A 24,002-nucleotide genomic window follows, 5' to 3' on the forward strand; every position below is an offset into this window, starting at 1 on the left:
GGAAGGTACCACATCCTCTTTGCATCTCCTTTCTCAGATGCTGGCCAGAAACCCATGGTAAACCACAACCACAGTCATCAGACACTTCTTTTCCACACTATTCTGGCTGTGGACTGGTCCATTTTATAGTCTGCTTTCACAGCCTCACTCCAATGTATTTTTGCGTAATAGGGAAAACATAATCCAGTCATAAATCACTGCCCAAGAATCACTTCTGTGCTGAAATTTGGCTCAAATTTCCACATAGGAAGTTTGAAATGTTTAGATAATTCATTGTTCAAAGTTAAATGGTCTTAATCTGATCCTTTTAAGTACTTCTGATTGCAAATCAGTATTAGTCAAGTTTTCTTGGTTTTGAAAGCTTTGCTAATGTAGATGCTAATTGTCATGGAATTTTGCAAGCCACAAATAAACTTCTCACAGGTTTTCAGATGTCTATTAAGCTTCTCTATCACTCTTTTTAGCCCTTGAAGATATGCCAAAACACAATGTTAAATTATGTAGTTTCCCAATTGCATCCTGCCATATGTTGAATGATGAGCCTTTTAGAGTTCTGTACAGAGCAAGTCATAAGAAGTTAAGTATTTCCATGCTGCAGAACAATGAGGAAATTTTCTCAGTATCCTTCTATTTCCTTGCTGATTTCAAAATACTTATGAGATGCTAAAAATCATTGGGTTTTTTTCTTCCAAAAGTCAGACTGGATAGGAAATTGGAAATCTCCACTTCCAAGACAGAATTGGTTCTATTTCCAAATCCCCTAGAAGGCTGTGCTTAAGTAAAAAAACCACCACTCACCTTTCAGAAAGGTGCTCAAAGGGTGATCTCTACATTGTCCTTTATCTTAGCTTTCCTCATTTCCCCTTCCCTCCCTGGCCTCGCCTCAATTTATTTTTTAGTATTATCAGGTTTAATTCCACTCGGTGGATTTCAAAAGAAGAGAATAAATAAGATGTATTTCTTCAATACATCAAAGTTATTTCAAACAGTGTGTTGGGCCACATCAACTACAAACAAAATCCTTCCTGGGACAGTTCCACAACTCTTGAAGGACACACTTTGGAGTGACCCAGGATAATATAGCAAAGACTGGTGCAGAGGGTCACAGTATTCCTAGAGCATCCTGAAGTGTTTTACAAATTGGCCATTCAGTAGGTTGGAGTTCACAGAACTCAGTTAAACCCTAAGCAGTGAAGAAACAAGATGCCTCCTGCTGTGTACAACTCTTGGAAAGGGGGCAACTTAATGCTACCACCTTGACTTTACCACTCTAATCATGTTCAAGTCATAAAGCAGGATTAGAGGTCCACCTTAAAAATCAGTTACTTGCTGAATGTTCATGGACAAAAAAAACCCAACAAAAACCCCACACCCAAAACTTTCACAGTATCTTAAATCATGTCTGTTTGCATGTCTCTTCCGTTACTTTCCTCTGAACATCCCACCACACAACCCTCCCACCATTTCATCCTTCTCACTTACATCACCGTAATTACAGCTCTGGCTGATCTCCTTTGTGCTGATCTTGAGATTCTTTCTTTGGTCTTGCCACCTACTCATTTCTGATTCTTCTCAGATAACAGAACGCTTGTCTCCTTCCCAGACCTCCCACCCTCCTTCTCCCTCTTCCTTACACCATCCATGCGAGTAAGAAAGCTATTCCCAAACTTATTATCTCCATCCAGTCAAGACTACAACAGCTCTGCTGTGGGCCTGGTAAGATATTATGCTTGTGGGCAAAACATTCTTTGGATTAGGCTTGCAGAGGGCAAGAGCCTTAACCCTCAGAAGTTTACTTTGAAGTCTGGTTGATTCAGGTTCCCTAAATCGTTCTGTGCATCTACTTCCAGCAAGAGCACATCTGTGCATCTCCAATGCAGATCATTCACTCAGCATGAAGCACTTAGAGAGGCTGCCTTCACATGCATACATGGAGTCAACAGCACACTTCCCCTTCCCTGAAGAACATACAACTGTTCTCAGACTCTGTTACAAATTGCCTGAAGACAGAGAGACGGATATGGCAAACAGTTTCCACACTGTCACAAAGCCTAAGAGGACACAGGAAGGCAGGAGTGTAAAGGTCAAAGGGAGAGAAAAATTTCTGTAATACAGAAAATGCAGAGAAACTCCAACAAAAGTAGGTCAGCATGGGCAAGACTGTAAGGCATCCAAGGAACCAAGTATTTCCTGGTTTTGTGCTATCACTTGAACCTTAGTTGTATTCCAATCCCAATCAAGTACTCTGCATGAGCTCAGATAAAATTATGGGTATTTTGCCTAGTGGTACTGTGTTAAGATCAAAGGGAAAAATATTCACAACAGTCATGGACCTGGGCAACTAAGCTGAAATATCAATTATAAAACTCAAGGTTAAAGCACTTTATTTTTCAGTAGGTATAATGCTCTAAGTAACAATATTTTTCAGCTACATTTGTTGTATAGGCTACAGAACCCCAACACTGCAATCCACATCTCAAAGCAGCATGGCTCAGGCACATTGCAAAGGGTAAGGCTGCCTGCTTGCCTGAAAAACTTCTGCTTATTAAGAAGAAAAAAAAGCACACATTTTATCTTTTCACTTTACTTCAGCTTAAAAAAACCCAACAAACCACTAAAGTCTTGTCTTAACCAAGTTTAGACCAACCAGCATAATGACATTACTTCAGAAGGGGCTTGAATCATGCTGACTGCTGACTGACACACTGCACACAGGAAAGTGAGGTTGGCTTTCTCAGGCTGAAAGTCCAAGCAGAGCAGAAGGCCAACAGGAGCCTGCTTTGCTGACTGCTCTTGGGTGCCACAGGGAACCCGTGGCCAAACAAGGCAGAGGAAGAGAGGACAGAGCCCATTTCTCATACAGCACATAGGTGATTTGGAAAAGTCGGGGTTTCAGGGGTTTTTTTTTGCATGATTCCTGGAATTATTTGGGATCTCCCAAGTGCAATATGGGTTAATTAGACAGCTTAGAAGCTACTATTATTTCAAATTAATGCCATTTCTACTAGAAAACAAATCACACTGAGAAAGAGAAGGACCAGCCTTCCAACACAGACACTGAGAAATTAGCATCTCATTGTGGTACTGTGTGCACTCACAAGCTGACTAGATGGTGTTACTGCACATGTGTAATCACTAGTCATTCCACCCTCCGTGCAGGTAATATGATATAAAGAAAGAAAACACATGCTGGAAATACAACAACCACAAAAAACCCCAACCTGCACCACACATGAAATACCACTGTTACAGCTGTGGGAGAAATTCTTGAAACAACTGAAATACAGTTCCATTTTCTTAGCAGGTGTTTTGTTAGTATACAGGTGAATAAATTGTTTTTAAAAGGTGTACCCAGCCAGCCAGAATCTTGTTGATGTCAGGACATAAAATGTGCCTCAAAGCCAGTGTCTACCCTGCTCTTATGAGCTGTGACAGTCTGGGAGGGCTTGCACCACTTAATAAACCCATCCCTGGTTCACAGGCAGACTTGCATTGAGTCAGTGAGGTGTGATCAATTTGAAAATATTATGGTTAAGCAGTGAAATGGTGAACACCTAATAGATAGCCGGTATAAAAACCATCAGTAATCAAAGTAACATTAGCTTTGGGATATGGTAGTTCTGCAATTTTTGCTAAATTCATGTTATTGCATAAAATTTATAAGAAGGCTTATTTTACAATTCAGTTTTATCAGCAGGAAAGCTTTAGAGATGTTCTTACCATGCTTCAGATGTAGGCAGCTGTCATTCTGGGGCCTGTACCTGTAGAAGATTGTTTTCCTTTAACAAATTTCTGTTACAGTTTTTGCACATTCCAAGTAAGTTTGTTTGCTACAGTGTTACATGGAATTTTTTTTTTTGTGTGTATTTTTTGGTTTTGTTGTTTGGGTTTTTTTATGGTTCTTATACCAGCCATTTTTTGTTGGGGAAAACAGGGTGTTTCTTTATATATATTTTAAAGGCAAAGAGGAGACCTCACTGATGCTTTTAGCCAACCTACTAGGCAGCTGTTAGTGTACAAAGAAACGTAAAATACAGTGAGATAAAATACAGTTACTACAAAAGGTCTGTGTAAAGTTTCCAGTGTCCAAAAATACCACACAGTATTTGAGCCATAGTTAAGTCTAAAGATGATACAACACGGGTTGAGGAGAAAAGCAAAGGTAAAACAGGACAGTGATTGCAGCAATGTGTAAGTTCAGCCAAAGATGTTGATGCCATCAGGATTGCTACTCAGAAAGGTGTAAGAGAAAGCAGGAATGGGTTGTGTGCATGTTCACAAGCTTACATTCCAAGTGAAATATCTTAAAACATCCATCAGAAGCAAGTGTTAGACAAAAGCTCGTAAAAATTAAATAGCGCAAGCCCTGGTTTCTAAAATATACCTGAGGTGAATGGCAAGTAAGAGGTGGTCATGGCCTACCTGATGCTGATTCCTGCAACTTTTCTCTCTTCCTCTTCTTTTTCTTCCCCTGAAAAATAGGATATTTTATCATGCCACTACATTCACAGAACTTCTTTTTTGTCACTTACCTCACAGCAAAAGTCATCTGGACACTGAAAATGCTATGGAAAAACCCAATTATTTTCAGGGTAGCTTTTCTATCCCACTTTTAACTAGTTCAATGGTAACAAAGTTTGCTCTGAGCATCTATGGAGAAATATGCACATCAGCAATACATCTATTTATATCCAAATGGAATTACAATTTCTGGCAGTTTTTCAACTAACACTGGCAGCCGCAAGCACTGAAAAGACTGCTCACGCTCAATAATCTGATGACACATATGTTGATATCATAATTTATGGCTCTTACAAGAACTCTTCACACATTCAGATACTTACACTGTCATACACGGTAGGAGCAGACAGGGTGTTGAAAGTACCTAGGACGACCATGAATTGTCCCCAGGGTGCAAAGCAGCCAACAAAAACTGTTCAGATAATGCTGGTACCTGAACAAAAGCCAAGTCTGGTGTGGCTGTGCCCAGAGAGTGTGCTCTGCAATAACCAAACAGCAGAGACTGTACAGCAGAGCACCCTTAACATGGCTGAAGTGCAGAACACACATGAATGCCTGGCAGCTGTCTTTCTGAGAGACCACACTGGCCACAGCCTGCCAACCTACACACTCAGCCTTCTCCTGCACCCCCATCTATGGAAATGGCCACAGCTCCTGCTTCATACAGTCTGTCAACTGAAACAAAAGGTCAGCTCAGACCCACAATTTTAAACCTCAATCATCTTGCATCACCCTAACCACCACTGATATTCCTCCATATATCTTGTCTTTATTGCCCTCTATAATCAGCTTTTATGAAAGGTTTTTCTGTGTGTTTTAAGAAAAAATCACATCCACTTATATTTTAAAGAAGCCTCCATACAGGCTGCAACAGATGAGCTCTGGCAAGGCTGGTGCAGTTGCTGTGAGCAGGGCTGCAGCCTGCTGCCCATCCTCTGGCCCCCACTCTCACTGCATGTCCCAGCACAGAGCATGCCACACACACAGTGGCCTCAGAGGGGAAGGGCTGAGGTGCTGGGACACATCTTTCCACAAGCTGGCTCTGCAAGGTGCTGGGATGGACAGCAGTTGATGTGAGAAACCAGCCCAAACCCCTGCAGTGCTCACTGATAGATAGACAGCAGGGGAGGACTCCAAATACAGGCTGTGATGAAGCTCCAGCACATGAACTTCAGCAGCCTCCACTCTGCTCAGACAGTCTGGGCCTGCCTGACTCTCAAGCTCCTGTCCTTATTTATCCCAAGGCTGGCAACTGGGTTGGGCAATGCTGTGTGAGCAAGATTCCAAAGTCAGGACCAAGACTAAAAGTTGGAAAACACATTTCAAGGGCTCTGGGGAGCTCCCAGCAATATGCTTTATCACTTAGGCACCAAGGCAATGCTTTTTTAGAGAGGAAAGTGCATTAGTGCAGATGTTAACATGGAAAAGTCATGGGAGGAAAAGTTGTTTTATTGTGTATGTCAGGCTGACTTCAAGTGCTAAAACATAAACTGAAAGCTGATATGAGATCTACCTAACACAAGTGAACTGATAGAAGGCTGGGCTGAAAGCTAGTTGTCAGCATTTAAAAGTAAGATAGTTTCTGACAACTGCAGCACACAGACACTCTCATGTTGTGAAAACATTGTGCTTCTCATGTCTATCACACAATTTTGCATGACTGCTTTGTGTTCCATAATAAAACCATATGAAAAAGATAGTTTCAACAGTTGAATAACAATGCTTAACATTTTCTTCGAATTCCTAAAATCAGGCAAAAATTCCTAAAACCAGGCAAACTAAAAGAGAAAACTAAAACTGTACGAATTTTTTACTTGTACTGTTTTGTGAAACAGAAGAACCACCCCTAAGTCACTTCCAACCCTCCAAATACTGGAGTTATACCTGTGATAAATAATTACAATTTCACTTTTTGACTGCTAAAGTTCGGAAAACTGAAGAGAAAAAAAAAGGATGCCATATATTTGAAAAGGTTTCATGATAAACTGTGCTCTCCTATGATCACTGTCTGACCACCACTGCAGAATGTGTGCATTCCTGGAGAGGCAAAGGGGAGGGCTGCAAGAGGAAGCTAGCAGAGCTCTTCATTGTAACATACAGCACTGCAGTATGTCAGAGCTATACTTCCACACAGGATGTAGGCTGGAAGCACATCAAAGAGATAACTCATACGTGCCACCTCACACTCTCCAAATGTCTGTCAAGGCATTTAAGAAACCACAGGTCCGCTGCTTGTGCTGTGTGGCACAGGCTGGGGCAGAACACAGGGTTCTCAAAGCCAACATGACCAAACATCACAGGACCATCTTGAAGCCTGATGTCCAGTAAGAATGAGCTGACAAGACTCCAAAGTGGTGTGATTTTCTAGCAAGTCAGTCTGAGACAAGCTAAACCCCCTTGTTTCTGGGGAATCTTTCCCCAAGACCCTGTTTGTTCCCAGCTGTACTTCAAGGCAGCTCTGCTGATACGGTCTGGCTACTGGAAGTAAACCCTACCTGTGCAGTGTCAGGACAGTTTAATCACCGTATAAAACAGACAGAAAGAAGCTGCTAAGGCTTTCAGTTGTGTCTGTGCTTACAAAACTGGGCATGCATGTCAGCAAGACCAGGGCGTTTCCTTCAGAGACAATCACATAGTTTCTGTGTCAATGCATTCTCTGCCAGTTTCTGCAGTTTTTGTTAATATTGTGTTTAGATACCTCTATCCTTAATGTCCAAAGACATCACTGAAGTAGAGAAAAACTACTGTCCCCCTAAAGCAAAAGGAAAATTGAGCCAGATATAGCATGTACATTGCCTACCCCAGTAGAGGTGTCACATCTAACAGAGGGACACAGAAAGGAGCTCAGATCTCAGGTTAGGATCAGTCTCTCAGGACTGCAGCTTCTGAATTTGATATCATCACATTTGGCTACACTGACAGCTCACCATAGGCACCAGAGTGTAACCATGCAGTGCAGGCTAGCTGATGTTTAATTATAAAACAAGAGTAACTGTAAGAAAACTTCTTAACATACATACATACATATATATATATATATATATATATATATACACACATGTATTATAGCAGGCTCTATCATGAAGGTTGCTTATGCAAGATTTCCACACATGGACCCATTCTGAATTCATTTCAGCTGAAGTTTAGTCTGCCTTGAGACCCCTGGGCTTGCAGTTCTTTTGAAAATAAAACATCCCTTTTTTTCTCAGGTCTAAGAAAGATTTCTGGATAATAAGTTATCAGATAGAAAATGAGGGAAAATTCAGAGCTGTAAAGTACAACATGAGCTTCCAGACAGTACTAGCCACTCTGTTAGGAAAAAAACTTTCCATGCTATTTTTTCCCCTCAAAAACTGTGAATTTTGTAAGAAGCATCTCAAGAACAACAAAAAAAATCCCAAGTTTTCTGGGTGCTTGAAGTGAAAACAAATATAAAGTTTATGTTATATGTATGTTCACCATCCCTTCATCCAGAACTTTCCATAAGTTATAGAGAAAAAGAAGAAACAATAATAATTTTAGAAGTTCCAAAAATAAAGTGAATGTTAAAAAAGAACCTTCAAGTGAGTGACTTACATAGTTGTCTCTTGCAGACCAGCCTGGATAAAGCTGCATGTGTAGCTGCCTTTCTTTACGAGCTAGTTCATAATATTTTGCTTGTTCTTCACGGGAGAGAGCATGCCACTGCAAACAAAATAAACACACACCTTTAGACTAGGAACTAACTTATACCTAGGCAACAGATGACTTGAGCAAGTGTTTTAGTGACTTTGATTCAGTCCTTCCCCACTGCAAAAATGAAATTCATTAGCAATTACAAGCACCTGGGTTTATTAACGACTTTCAGGCATTTGTCAGCTCTGCAACTGCCAAGTGCCTTGAGCAAGACAAAATTATTTATGGAAACAGGCTCACCAAATAATCTGCTCACAGAACCGTGCTCTCCCAACACTACTTAAAAAAACCAACAACAAACAAACAAACAAAAGCAAACCCCAACAAGAAAACAGCAACAAAACCCAGCCTTCAGCTCCTGACAGAACTGAGGGGGTTTGTGCTGCTTTTAAAGGGCAGCAATCTCCCTTTAACAGAAGGGTCTGCTGTCTTGGTTTCAAGCAGCCCCTTGATAAAAGTTTTCAATGCCAACACAGAAGACTTTCTGTGCACCAGCAACCCTGTTCCAAAATCAACTTTTAAGTATTGAACTTTAAGGTACCTGCTTTCTGATTGAAAAAGGAAATGACAACTACAAAAGTTTCAAAAATAAAGAAATCACAGAACTACAGTCTTACAAATTATACGAGCTGACCTTTGTAGCCAAGCAGGAATAAATTTCCTGGTTTCATGTACTTAAAAATAAAAACACCCCTCCCCCCCAAAAACGCAAATAAAAAACCTCACAACCTGCACATTTGGAAAGATACCAGCTACATTAGTATCTAATAATTTTGTTCTTGTTGAAACACCTATCATAGACCTGAACCAGAAAGAGTAAAGGCCTTTTATTTAGAATTAAGTTCCACTGCTGCAGCATAAGATGCATCTGCTTGTTTGACAACATCCATGGGGAAGTAAGGGGAGAAGAAGTTATTTAAAAAAATACAAAAACCAGACAAACAATCATTAAGAAATCATTAAGACATTCATACAAGACTAACATACAGAACTAAGATTTCAGATCACATTTGTATGATTTAATATGTTGTTTGGTTCACACTGGAGGATGTGAACTAAAGCTCTTGTCTGCCTTGTCTTGGCAAGTTGGATGTATTATTGAGAGCAGAGCAGCTCAGCCTGTCTGCAACTCTCAAACTCCACAGGCACATTCAAAAACTGGAAGGTGGTGAGCACAATGCTGTGGCATCAGGGAGCCCAGCAGCATGCAAAGTGTCACCTCAAGAGAACAGAAGTGGTTCCTCCTCTGGGACAGCACAAGGTAAATAGTGACCAGGACGACTGAACACAAAGCACTTGACAATAATTAATGTCCAAGCAATTGTGTTGGATAACTCATGCCTTGTTTGCACCACAGGAAAAGTGGAATGTGAGGTACTTTCATGGAGAACCATAACTTGAAAAAAGGAGTCCAAGCTGCTGAAAAAGCACACAAGGCTGAGGCTGATTCCTTACCAAAACAGAGATAAATAAGCCACTGCCCTGGTTCAGGCCAAGAAAACAAGGCTAACAACACTAAGCAACTAGGATCAGTCACCTGGGACTGCCATCACCTGTTAGGGTAGCTCACAGATCACTGTGAGTTGAAAGGGACTCTCAAGGATCATCAAGTCCAGCTCTTAAGCAAGTGGCCCATACATGATCCTAGAGACTTGCATGAAAGCATGGAAAAGGCAAGTACCAAGATGTCCTTTAAGGGGAGGTAACAAGAACAACAGAAAGCAGAAGACTGCATGAACTGGGACAAGTACCAGTAGATTTCTGCTCTGTTTGGAGGGGAAAGTCTTCCAACTGTAATATAAAAGGAGCACTTGAAGGTCATGTACAGATTTCCCACTTAAAAGTACAGGGTTTTCAGAGAGTCACAGTGCCTCTCAATACTGCCTTGGTCAGTGATCAAAAGGAGGTATGCACTGGGAATTTGAATAATCCCTACTCAAACTCAGATTGATACAGAAGTCACCCCTTTCCTCATTTCTGGGAGTCAACTGCAAAATGGGCATTAACCACTGCTGCCTTCACTTGGAAGAACAACACTGGCAGAGAACACAAAGGCTGTGCTGTGAGTTGGCCTGCACAGGGTTTTTTGTGAGTGTGGAAAGTACAAAACACACCTACCATGCCACAGAAGCATACAGCGCTCAGCATGGCTCTGCGACATGAACTGGCATCATCAGTGCACAGCTGATGACTTCAGAGACATTCAAAACTTGGCTGGGAAGGTTCCTGAGCAACCTGATGTAACTGGACCTGCTTTGTGCAGATGTTGGACTACATCACCTCTGTGGGTCCTCCCAACCTGCATGGCTACAACTGGACCACGTTATATTCACTTTTGAGTTTCATCTCCGGTGGCATCCAGTGTTCATCTCTGAATGATCCCTTCCTGCCCTGATGGACACTATCCTAAGGGAGGACCCAGAATGTGATTAGAATGCTCCTTCTATGTGTGAGTGAGGGTATTTAATGTCTGAGATGTGTCAACCATAACCATAACGTGAGTGGAACAAACACAAATTTGATGATGTTGCTAATGCTGACAAAAGAAAATCAAGATACTGCTTTTATTTTTGTGGCATGTTTTGTCTTCTATAGCTAATTTGATAGTTGCACATCAAGCAGAAAACCAGTCTTCACACCCAGCTAAAGGGAAACACAAGTTAGCAGCACACGTGAGCGCTCACAAACCCTGCTGTACATACCCTTCTGCCAAGGATCTGGTTGATAGCTGCACTTTCTTTCAGAGTACACTCTGCTACAACGTTTGCTCTCATTTCTTTCATGTACAACATGAAAGCATTCAGAGGTTTCTTAATATGAGGTCTTTTTGGCTCTTGTTCTTTTCTCTGTTCGTGCTGAGGCTTCCTAAAACGTGGTTGGGAAAGGGAAAGGAAAGGAAAAAAAGCATTAATTTGCCTTCAACCTAAAAAGATCCAATGGCAATTTACTAATTTGTGGTTACAGTAGCACTTAAGTAGTAGGAATGAGAATTTCAGTGGTCATGTCCCATCCACTTTCCTATCTTATAGCTTAATACTCAGGGAGGACGTCAGGTTGAAATTCCCTAGCAAGTAACATTTAATCTGTGAATCTGCTCCAAACTTGTCTCAACTCTCTTTTTGAAAGACTATCCATGGTACCCTAAAAGACCACTGCCACAGGCAGGAGAATAGCTTCTCATCCTCTTCTTTTCTAGGTCTTTTGCCTTGAGTACTAAGCAATGAGACTGCTTTTTACTAGTGAATTTTGCAGGTAAGAACTTTTCCAGCAGAAGTTGATGAGTTCACACTCAAGCACCAGTCACAACTGGACAGGTCCATGATTATGGCTGAATTGAGATGGCTGTTGCCAACAGCTTAAAAGTGCTGGACTGGAGTGAAAAAATGGCTTCTCATTACCCTTATCAAACAGCAGCCCACAGTCCCTGTTTTAGTTATGGGAGAAGAGTTAAAATTCAAAGAGGTCATGAAAGGCACTTTTTTTAAAGCATCCTTGACTCTTCTTCAGATAGAGTTAGTTCTCAAACATTTATTCATCAAGGGCTAGAGCAGAAAGGCAGACTCACACATGCATTAGCTCACTGTCGTTGTGCAGATGTTCTTGTTTTACTTGAGGTGTTACAATAGCTGGGTGAGGGATTCCAGTTGTGTGAGGGCCTGGAGGACCAGGAATCATGTGATGTGAAAACCTAAAAGAGAAAACAAGGCAAGATCTGTAACCTCACTGAAGACAGGCATCAAGCATGTATGACAGCAGCACGACACTCAAAGAATGCAAATGCTATGGAGCTTGCAATGAAGACAACTCTTAAAAAGCACACCAAAAATATTTGGCTAAGATTTGTGCATTGTAGCCCAATTTTTCAAGAAAAACAAACAAACAAACAAACAAACAAACGAGTCAACATTTTGGTTGTAGAGAAGTTGTTTTATTACCTTTCAGGCAAACGCGTTTAGCAATGCACACAAGAAATATTTAATATTTGTACTGTTGCACTGTCTAGCAATAAAAATACACATTTCTTAACCAAAAAAAGGTATTTCCACACCAAGATATAAACATCCTTGAAATATCCACCACCAGCCAATGCAAAGGAGGAAACTGCCATGCAGAAACAAATAAAATGAAAGAAGAGTCTTTTCAAGAAGTCCCTGATGGCTCTCTTTACTTTTCAAGGTACTTAAGGTAAAAGATTTTAACATCATTTCATCTCAACCCACTATTCTTACCTCGAATGCTTAAAATAAACTTTGAAAATCCTGCATCCTGGATGAAGGATGGGAGCAGGGAGAGATTTTGTTGTCCTAATTAAAGCTTCCTTTCATTTGTACAAGAAGGAAAATGAAAAATAAAACCAAAATACCACTAACTGAATAATCCCACCCTACTAACCCCAGTAGTTCTCAAGGACAGCTGAGACAGGTCTTGAAGGTGCTGAGCATTGCAAGCTCTGGCACAGCAGAAAACCTGCATGCTGTATTTTAAACTGGTGGAAAGTACTGTTAACATGAAAAGCTTATGCTCCCAAGTTTTGCTGAAGGAGTGATAGCTAAGGAATGCCATCCAGCCTTTCACCATTCCCTAGTCTCCTTGCTGCCCTTTTCCTTCATGTGATCAAAATAAAGGAAACACAAAGCCCTGTAACCAAATCAAGTGATTTTATCATGGAGAAAGAATGTGTTTTCTTTCCAATCACCCTGACAGGCACATGCTTATCATTCCCCTGTAAAGAAGTGAAGGGACAGTGATAATCCAAAGGAGCCCACACACAAAGAGGTAAGAGGACCTACCACTTATCAAGTGGCCTGCCTTAAATCCCTGTGCAGGAGGATGTCTCTTCTGCAGATGACAGAAAAACCCCCCAAGAATTGTATATTGCAACCTCTTGTACACCAAGCACAGGATGCAGAAGCTGTCTTTAGAATGCGAAAGCAGAGCATAGGAGGTCTGGAGTGTGTCATGGCCAAGTCTCAATTAGCATTGCTTGCTTGCACTTAGACATAAAGACACAGTGCCTGAGTCACACACCAGTACAATTACTGTGCTGGCATCCCCTGCCATTAGTGGCTTTGGGCTATGGAATACCTACTTGTGAGCAAGAATCCACACAGAGCATTACCTATGTGATTCAAGACTAATTACCAACAACGTTGAAATTGGAACTAGAGAACACAGACTGGAGTGACAATCCACCTGGTTGCATACTGACATGAGCAAAACCCAAGGATGCTATGCACAACACCATGTGTTGCATCTAGAAATGAACTAATGACTCATTTCAGATGGAACAGCTCAATTAATTGTTGACAATTCACTGGGTGCTCCTCATTGCAACACTTCAGAGACTGACAAGGAAATGCTGAATGAGACCAGTGTGGGATCCAGGCAAACTGCATATACACACAAAAGTTAAATAAAAATGTATGCATAAGGGTTTAGCTGACTGAAAAGCAAGCAAAGGCAGACCAAGATGCAAGCAGAAGAGCAACTTGCCCTCTAATGCCAGCAGTTACTCCCCAGTCAGTCATTCACCTCCTACACCTACCTGGACATGGAAGGGTCGACTGAGAGTGAGGATGGATAGGGCTGCCTGAATCCACTCGAGATGGGATATACAGGCTGACCTTGCCTGAGGTCACAGAAGAAAGGAACCCATCAATCATATGATATGGTATTCAATGGTTATTCTAGAGTTACAAGCTCTTGATGGGAACTCAGTACTAGTCACAAATAAATAGTAAGAGCTAACACTTTCAAGAGTTCTGCTAATGAAACTAATGAATGCTTAAATGCTTTGAACTTTCTCCCTTGCTATTGAAAGATTCCCAATCTAAGTTTCCACTGGGAAGGAAAGCAAAACAACCAGCCTTCCTCCCCCAAGGCACACATATTCATGCACACTTCTCTATCTCCATCCCTCTCTCACCTAGTTTTACAAGCACTGGAATCAGATTTGTCAAACAAGCTCTTAGGAAAGAAGCATCTTATTCCGAATAGTTCTACTGTAGATCAGAGTGAAAACACCAGATGGTGAATTATTAAGCTAAAAAGCCTTTTGAACAGTTTTATTAAGTCTTTGAAAACTTAGGACTCTCTCCATTAGCATATGCTATAGTGAGGTACAAGTGGACAGCTTTTCTAAGTAGAAACTGATTCCATTAAAAAACCCCAACCCAACGACATAAAAGCCCACAGTGACACAAGCCTATCTTACTACTTAAAGATCAAACTTTGCAGTCTAGTAAGAGAAGCTTATGTGAAGTTTTTGTCTCCTTTGCACTCCCACACATACAGAATATTTTGCCACCAGTCCATCATTTGAGGTCTTTAATTTTCATCATCATCACTATGTTTTGATTATTTGATGGCTACAGTGAACCCCCTGAAGTAGCATGCGATGGTAATGTGAGAAAATACCAGCCCAAACACCTCTACCAGCCAGAGGGACACCACACACATCAATCCTTTTCAAACAGTCACTTATCGACTGGTCCATCAGCTCTCAGATGAGAAAAAAATGGAACCTGGACTTTGTAAGGTTCAGGACACAGATTTCATTCTTGGAGCACATTACTGGAAATGAACAGTGCTCAAAGGGAAGAGGAAATGAAAAGAAAAAAAAAAAGTAGAAGGAAGTCTCAACAGTGCTACCTCACAGCAGGGAGCCATAGCATAAGGGACAGCTGAGTATGTCCCGCTGTTGGTGAGTGCTGCTGAACACATCCCTGAGCCTTGTAAGGTTGGATCTTGTCTCTCCTCTTCTTTCTCTTTTCCCTCTTCCCTCCCCCCAGTTTCTTCACCGAGAAACCATTCAGAAGAAATGACTGACCACATCTGGAAAATGCATGCTAGTAACTGCCTGGTGGCAGTGGAAGTGAGGAGTCAGCTAAGCAGAAGAATGGGGAAAGGGGAGGGTGAAAGATTAAAAAAATAGATGGTCAGATATCTCCATATTTTAGTTTGATATCTACTAATTATTTGTGCCAAAAAGGCAGGTGGCCTTTCCTGAAAGATATGCCAGCAATACAACATTTCAGCATCTTCTGCTCTCTTCTTTCTCTGCCTTTTGTCATCCGGATCATGTTTCCCTCCCATGGAGACATTAAAAAATAAAAAAATCTGTATCCCTCATTGAATGGGCACAGACTAGTCACAATACAGATTCTAAAGCACTGAAACTGTGGCTGAGTTGCCTTATTCCCTGCTCCAAGTGAAATGAAAGCAAGCAGACATGAAGCACCCTGCCAAATCTATTCCTCTGAAAATACCACATTTCCTCCAAAAGGAAAATGACACCATGAGTGGCAGCAAGAGATCATGAGAGCATTAGCAAGAGCAGCAAGATCTCCCAGTGACAGAGGCTTCTCTCTATATAGAAACTGTAAAAAGCAGGAGGCTACAAAAGTTTGTTCTCTATTTGGGGCAGTTTCAAGATTTACCCCTCCCCACCACCCACTTCAAAGTTCTTTCTTACCTCTCCTCTCCTCTCCTCAGTAATTGAAATTTTCTTTATTAAAATTTACATTTAATTACTTGAGAACTGTTTTCTGCTATCTTTCTAAAAGCTAAGAGCCATAAATCTGAGCCATAAGAAACATACAGACTTCAAAGTGAAATCTACACACTTCAATTCCTGTACGTGTTCAAAAAACAGATTCATTTAATTTCAAAGATCGACTTTTTTCATCTTTTCAACTAAAATAAAGTAGCAATTTCTTACTGGAATGACATTAATATTATTATTTTGCTGCAATTGTAACTGCTGCAATTGATTCAACAATAGCGAATGGTGTGAACATGCACCTGTCTGAAAAGAAGCTAAAAAATCTTACCAGCCAAGAGGTGGTGTTATCTGTCCAACCCCCCCTGGAGACAAGGGATAGAAGGTAGGGAGATCAGGAGCTGGAGGATGCCTGGACATGCCTGTTAAAAAGCACAGAAGAACAAGTGAGCTTCCCCTCAAAATACTCCATACATGACCTACAGTTCCCAGCTGATTGGAACTAGTGCTGTGGAAAAGGAATAACCACCTTCTTGGTTAGTGTTAAAAGCAAAAGGCTCCACGGGCCACCTTTAAAGCAATTTGCACACAGTACTGCAATTCAAAGGGAGATATCAGAAAAAACAACCTGGAAGGAGGAAATAAATGTATGGGTAAGGACCTGTGCAAGTTTAGATCTCCTGTGAAGTGCATTAGGTGTTACTGTCCTCTCAATGGTCTCACCAAACCCAACAGGATCCTGAGGACCTCCTCTAACCCATCATGAAACAAGGGGAAAATAAAGCGTTGTCAAAGAGGGAGCACAGCAGAGCTATTAGATTAGGTAAATTGCTACTTTTATATTTTCACGGGTTCCCTTATGGATTCACAGATTTTGGAAACTTGCTACCACAGAGGATCAGTGGTTAATTAAGAATCATTTTCAGGCCTGTAATGGTCACACTTGATATGATTCATTTGGCTTCCAATTGTCACTCCAGTTCCAACTAAGCTCTTCATCAAGTTGACTCCTGTGGGCTCCAAGGTCAATCTGTTTTGCAATGGTAGTATTTCATGGAAAAATAAGAGTCCCATCAGGAATGATCCATCAGCTCACATTCCCCAGAACACAGAGTCCTACAACTGCAAGAATCACCTCAAGATTAAAGCTAATCCTTATCCCAAAAGGGTCTGTGGTCTCCATTCTTCACCTAAACCTTGTGTCCCCAGGAGAAATGGAATTACAGTTGCAGAGGCCACAAAGACATTGGTTTATTTAAATGTGTTTGGGGAAGAGGGGTGAAGCAGAAGGAATTGTTAAGTCTACTTCACATGTTAAATCAGCTGCTTTAAAAGGGTATTAAATATTTATGTGGTGACACTCCAAAGGTCCAAGACTGAGCGCGTGCTACCTTGAGACTTAGTTTATAGACTGATGTTACTGATTTATTCCCCTGCCCAGTTTGTACTTAAATCTTCTGAATTTAATTACAAGATTTGAAGAATATCTGTCAGGACTGTGTACAGGAAAGCATGGAAAATAATACCAGTGGTATCATTGTCTCAAAAAACCTGAATTTTCACACTTGGAAACCACAACCTACGTGAGAATCGAATTTCTGGCCAGCTGTCTTTTCAAAGGTGTAAAACAGCTGGTAGCTGACAGGAAAGGAAACACTTTACATATCCCAGGGCTTTTACAAGAGAGAGAACACACTTTCCGAGTGGTTGAAAGAAAAGAAAACCAAACAAGGTGTAAAAGAAGCCCAGCGTCTCATCTCTCACATCTCTGATGATGACTGCTGCTCCTGGAAGTGATGATATAACCTTGCCCCAGCCAGGCCAGGTTCTGCACAAGGAGCTGGGCCACTCCTTCCCCAGAATCTGCAGTTCTGACCCATGGAGACAACACTGCTCTCTCTCAACTAATGCACAGTTGTTGTGGCTGATCCAAAACTTCTGGAGGGCTACCAGCACCTAGAGCCCTCAGGAGCACACAGAGCTACCACATGGCCAGTGCCCTCCAAAGCAAGTTCTCTTGAGAGGGTTAAGGAAAAATTAAAACGAAATAAAAATTAAAACAAAAAAAAATAAAATAAAGAAGCCACTGCCTTTAGGAAGGCGGTGCTGTGTGTCCATCCAAAGTGTCCTGGGTGCGAGAGTTGGTCCTGAGGGCAAGCTGCTGCGGACCCCCTTGTTGGAGGATTTTGGTGGGAGGAGGGCACCAGGGCTAGGGCGCCAGGGCAGTGCCTTGTTCCAGACCCACAGTGGGAGGCGAGGACAGAAACAATGGTTGGAGGCGTTTGGCAGAGGACCTGAGGAAAAAAAAAAATCCTCTCTTTGAGGCAACTGCATGGGCTACTTCACTGCGGCTGCTCCCACACGCCGGTGGCGCCGACACAGGGAGTATGGACGGAAGGACCACACACATCAAGGAGACCATCCCAGACAAAACCAGTAGTCTCCAGCCTGCATTATCCACATCATCCATCCCCATCTCTGCCAGACACTGAGCAAAGGGATCAAGAGCCCGTTCAGGAACTCCAGAGGGCAATGAGCTTTGTGCCTCCTGGCAGAGGCCCTCAGCAGGCTTGCACTCGTGACTGGTGGGATGCTGGACAGGGGAGAAGGTAGAGAAAAAGCAGAAGAGAGGATGTGCAGCAAAAACATAAAAACCAACAAACCAGATGTTGTTCAGTTGGAGTCTGCTGTACAGGAATACAAAAATAAACTGGGGTAAAGACAAAAAGATGGGGCACAGAAGGGCAAACTCAGCATGCAGTAAGCAGAAACCTCTTAAGCTCACAAACTGCAGCAGCGGGTTGTGCCCCAGCTGTCACAGCCAGCTTCTGCAAGAGGTGGAAATCCCATTCTCTTATCGCGTGGCACCCCTGGGATTTCAAGGAATGAGTGTGAATATCCCTCTCCTGAGCACTGATGCAAAGGAGGAAGACAAATGAGGACAGGAGGTCTCCATTGGCTTCTTCCAAGTCTGAAACAGATACTGTATACGTATTTACAGGACAGGCTTTCCAGGCAGAGTGCTTTTTGTATTCCCCCTCCCTAGAAAAAAACAAAACCTAACCAACAAACAGCAAAAACCACACAGAGCCACCAGGCCATAGTATTTTCTGGATGTAGCCCATGTTATTAACTCCATAGCACAGCCAAAATAAAACCTAGGCATTCAGGGAAAGACAGAACAAAAAAAGTCTCTCTCCCTGAACAATGCTGACTAAAAGCCTCTTCAGATAAATGGGACAACTGGGCATATGGATGTGTGCCCAGGTAAAGCAGAGCTTCAGGATTTTGTCAAACAGGTGCCACAGCATATGGTGGGACACGCGAGCGCAGAGAGAGGCAGAGAGAGGCACCCTCAGGACCAGTCGTGGCACTGACAGGCTTCCTGCCCATGCAGAGATATCCAGACTACAGTGAATGCCTTTGTAAAGCCTCTGCTCTCCCTCCTTCCCTCCTGCCCACCAGCTCTCCCATGCAGGCTTTTTCTGCTCAGGTTCTTACCAAACCCTGGCTCAGACCTGTGATGGCCATGGCGAGTCCTCCCCTTGCACCTCCCAACTTCCATCACATCCCTCCCCAGCTCCTGCAACCCATTGCAAGCAAGCACACCCTTCCCAGGAATCCCTTGTGTTCTCCTGGATACTGGGCAGCAGCTCTTGGCACAGGCTGGGATTGACACCTTGGAGACTGTCTGCTCTTCCCTGGGGGCCTGCAGACTGACCCTGAGCAGGGCTGGTCTGACAATCCCAGATGTGGAGCTAGGAGGCTTTTGTGTTTGCCTTAAGGGGTCCTGGAGGTGCAGAGAAAACTGACATCCATGACTCAGACACCTAAAAAGATGCTTTCTGCAGAAGGCACCCAGCACAAGAAAATGTCAGATTTGTAAAGCTTTTACTTGCACAGGCTCAAAACTAGTTTTATGGGCCATGCTTTAATTATGCTGACATATAGAAGAATATGGACAGCCAGAATACAAGGGCATAAAATAAAGTGAAAGAAAAGCTTTCAATAACACTACTACTGAAGCACTTGTCCCCTGTTTTTGAGAAGGCGAGGGATGATTGCCCTTTCTGGATTTGCATGCTGCAAGCCTTAGGCACTACAGGAGATGGTGAAGACTGGCTGCTGTTTACTGAGATTTTGAAAGACTTTGATGAGAAAAGCAAGCACAAATTATCACATTAGAAGGAACATAAAAATGTAAGCAGCCAAGTTAAGCATCAGCATCGCGTCAGAATTACCATCTCTGAAAGTGGGCATATGCACCTGGAAGCTGCCCTCTAAAATATTACAAATTGGTAATTTTGGCTCTGTCAGCAGCACAAAGGGCACCAGGGCCACCCTGCATCCCCACTGTGCTGGGAAAGGCTGGGCTCACCTTGTTTGGAGCTGACATCAGAAGGGACGTGCGACGGGTGTGACCCCGGGGAAAAGTGCTCATCGCTGTAGGTGATAAGAGGGGTGAGGGGGTGAACCGCATGAGAAGGCTGTACCACGGGCACCTTGTTGGACTGCAAGAGAAGAACAAAAATTTAATTGTGTTAGCGAGGTGAAGCTTCTGCTTTGAAAAAAAAAACAACCACCCAACATTTCCAAAATGCTATTTTTAAATATTTGCATGACTGAAGCGGGGGAAACAGATGGACAGACATGACATTGGGGCTAGTGGATGGAAAGCAGGTTTGCTGCCAGAATCGGCATCCTCAAACCACTGGCACCCGCAGAGGGATGCAGATATTGAGGAAATGCAGGGAAATGGGTGGGGGCCGGGAGCAGGAAGAAAGGCATTTGGGAGACATGGAGACAGGGCTGCGGAAATGGCAAATGGAGAGCTGCAGGGCAGGAGGAGCAACGTGCTGGGCAGGCAGGCGCTGTGCACCAAGGGCTGTGACCCAAGGACAGCAGAGTCAGCAGCAGTGCTGGAGAAACCCTTTGGTTATGGGAACAGCATTTAAAAAAAGAAGGCTTAAAGTACAGGTTTGCCGTATCTCCAGCCTTAAAAGCTTCATCAGCTTCCCTCTTCCTTCCCACTTCTCTTCCTGCATGGCCGCGGCATGGCACAGCTGGGACAAACCCCTGCCATCACCAGAAGAACAGCAAATTCCCTTGAAGTTTTACAAAGTCTGGTTGAAAACTCTTGTCCTGTCTGTCTACTGGGTAACTAAAGGGTCACCTTAGAAGGCTGATTTCATATACGAGCAGTTGGCAGTGGCCTCTCAAGAGGGTCACTTGGAGGGGAGACCTGCTGAGTGCACGGGGCAGCTGGGAGGCCACTGACTGAAAGCACTACAAACGCCCACAAGGGTCCTGAAATGGGTGCCATAAGGTTATGTCCTTGCAGGGCAAGATGCACACTTCCCACCAGCACTTCCCAGAGTTCAGAGGCACTGGGGAGGAGGCAGGCAGCGTGACAGAAGGATGCTGTCCAAAATTACCCCCTAAGATCACGGTTGCAAGACAACAGAACTCAATCCCAATGAAATCTTTCATTATTAATGCTGCTTAAAACTCAAGCTGCTCTTCCCACTGTGGGACGAGCCACAGTGATGATGCCAGCATGTAAGAGGAACTTCTCATTTGTGGCCTGCGACTCTACCTTAGCCCCTTAGCACAAAAAATTATGGAACAAACAGGCTTTTAATAAACCCCCTCCCCCCCCAAAAAATAAAGCTATCCTTCAGACAGACACACTGACAGCAAGGACAGCCTGTCAAACATAAGGAATTAAAAAAGAAAAAGAATTAAAGAGGCCAATGAAATTAATTTTCATTGAGTTCACTATTGAAATTCTGGCACAAAACAGACATTAAGACATAGCTCCATGCACAGGACCATGATTTTTCTGGACTTCTGGAAGCAGATGGATTATTAAATGGACAACTCAATTTATTGTTAAGGCTGGTAGGAGTAGAGGAAAGGAAGCAAACGGGAACCAGTGCAGCATTTTCTGCTTTCCTTGTTTCCAGAGCACCACCTTAAGGAACTTGCATTAGCAGGCAGTATCTTCTTAATGTCTGACCTATCCCTCCAGTCATATAGCTCAGAATCTGGTGCCATGAATTTTTGCTAAATTATGCTATCCTTGCTCTCCTCTTAATTTTACGGTTTTCAACACAGATTTGCTTTCCTGTGGGAAAGAGATAAGAACCTGAGGATTTTAATTTAAGCTTCGGCCTTGTCTTATATTTTGCAAGATGGAGAGAGAAAGCAGCGCTAGTAGGTGTTTTAAAGCCAACAAGCATTAGGTCCATTTTTGTGACCAAATAATAAAAAGCAATATGAATTCTCAATAATATCTATGAGTTGAGTTGTAAAGGGGATAGCTCAGACTGCTATTCATCTTCCTCATCCGTATAAATTCCACAAAAAACAGATGCCAACAAATTTCAGACGATTTACAAATCAGGCCTCAGTCTTTAGCTATGAGACTTGTGGGCCAGCCCACCATTCAGCCATTACTTTATCAACAAAAAATTGTATATTATGAATAAAGATAAGCAATAGATGTATTTAGGTCACACACACACACAGCTGCTAATCAGCATTAATTTCTCAAAATTTAGTAATTAACATTTTGTATTGTACTGGATGTAATTGTCATGCACGCCCCTGGTATCAGGGTTCCTTGCTTTCAGAAATCACCCATTTATACTTGGAGCATGCCAATCCCTGTACCCCCTCGCTCTCCAGCATCCTGCAGATTTTATTTTATTTTCTAATTCTCGGCACCTTATCCCCTAAGCCTGTGGCTGCGGCTTTCAGCGGGCAAAGGAACCGTGAGAAGTCAGGAGAAAAGCAAACCGCTTGTCAGCGGGCTTAAAATTAACATATAAACAGGCCATATCTCTATTAAGAGCATTTGGGGGTCTGCAGAGCCAGAAATTGGGAGGGAAAAAAAGTAACAATAAAAAATAGCAATAATTCAAAGCTTCCCAGCCTGCCTGCCCCACACTGCTTTGGGAAGACCCGGGGATCTCTGGCAGCTAGATCCTGCTGGTCGCCCCAGCGAGAGAACAGAGCCAGGGGGCTCGCTGGGCACAGGCTGAGCCTCCCCGAGATGGCCACAGTGATCGACAGCAGGAGGACACACAGGGTGACACATGCACAATGAAACCAGGAGGAGAAAGGCCTGATGACACATTTTCCAAAAGTCCTATGGACTTGAAGTGGTTTTTGCCACGGCACCTGTCCTACAAGGCAACCCAGGTGAGTTATCTGGGCCTTCCTCACAGAGAGGGTGCAGGGCAGGAGACCAAGACCTCATATGCAAGAGGTCATATAAGACACCTGGATGCCCCTCTTGCCACCCTCTCAACCCTCCCACCTGCTGCTGCGGCGAGGGATTGGCCCCAGGCACCCCATCCAGTCCCATGGACACTGCCCTGCACCCTTTCCCTGGGGACACCTGGACTGGGAATGTTGCCAAAGCCCTTTCCACCATCTACTGCTCCCAGTGGGCACTACTGCTCTCCAGGGCTGTGAACCATGGACAAATCCTACCTTACACTGAGGTACAAAACTGTCCTGATGAGACTGCTTCTCCTGCTTCCCAGTCTTTACCCAATAGCTTCCTCCTCCCACAAACATGGCATCCCTACTACATTTGTCTCCCCAAATCCTCCAAAGACAATGCACACAGCTGCAGAAACACTTGAGAGACTGACAGAGATTCAGTCTTGGTCAACATGACCTCCATGCACGGGGAACTCGTTTCCCCATGGCTTGCTGAGCACCTGCTGACCAAGCCCACAACCAGCTCTCCCTGGCACACTGGTGACATTTATATCTATTTCAGGCATGGTCCAGAGTGTCTTTTCTCCTCAGCACAGCCTGAAAATCTGCAAAACCCAATCAGTCCACATGCCTTCAACGAGACAATGACATAATTATGCACTGTCCTACGTGAGGTTCTTCAGTATTTCAGTACAGAAATTATACTTCATCCACCCACCAAAACATAGCCTTTTGGTGCAAGTAGGTACTCAAGCAGTTTCTAAAACCACAATAAAGTGAATGAGGATTAAATTTCCACTTCTACTCTCATTTCCAAGACAATCTGGAGAAGCTGAACGTTTGTTGAAGCTGTCCCTAGCACAGCTCTGAGGCCACATAAATGGTGTATTACCACACCAGTGAAGTTCCAATCTCTGTGCCTAAGGCTCTTCACACAACCTGGAAAGTAAAGGAAATGGGACATACAGCTCAGCACAAGATATGCAATTTAGAAAAGTAAATTACTAAAAATGAGCACCTGTTGTTTACCACCTGAAGACCTCCTGTTCTGTTTTAGGACACCTTATCATGC

The 24,002-nt window shown here is 43.0% G+C and overlaps 1 protein-coding gene across 5 annotated transcripts in view; it reads right to left on the minus strand.

Annotated features, from left to right (window-relative positions):
• The window catches only part of LEF1 (lymphoid enhancer binding factor 1), a 70,965-nt gene that overhangs the window by 9,712 nt on the left and 37,251 nt on the right, over positions 1-24,002 (minus strand). For 2 of the 5 annotated variants that reach the window (XM_059844239.1, XM_059844238.1), the window contains 7 exons: positions 20,076-20,208; positions 16,029-16,119; positions 13,742-13,825; positions 11,762-11,884; positions 10,899-11,061; positions 8,098-8,205; positions 4,423-4,471 (listed from right to left, as the gene is read on the minus strand). In XM_059844239.1, the coding sequence (XP_059700222.1) occupies positions 4,423-4,471; positions 8,098-8,205; positions 10,899-11,061; positions 11,762-11,884; positions 13,742-13,825; positions 16,029-16,119; positions 20,076-20,208 (751 nt within the window). Of the gene's footprint in view, positions 1-3,720; positions 3,762-4,422; positions 4,472-8,097; positions 8,206-10,898; positions 11,062-11,761; positions 11,885-13,741; positions 13,826-16,028; positions 16,120-20,075; positions 20,209-24,002 lie in introns of all 5 variants that reach the window. The other 3 variants (XM_059844240.1, XM_059844243.1, XM_059844241.1) reach the window with 3 other exon arrangements.

This window comes from Haemorhous mexicanus, chromosome 4 (genome assembly GCF_027477595.1).
Source record: "Haemorhous mexicanus isolate bHaeMex1 chromosome 4, bHaeMex1.pri, whole genome shotgun sequence".
Taxonomy (NCBI): Eukaryota; Metazoa; Chordata; class Aves; order Passeriformes; family Fringillidae; genus Haemorhous; species Haemorhous mexicanus.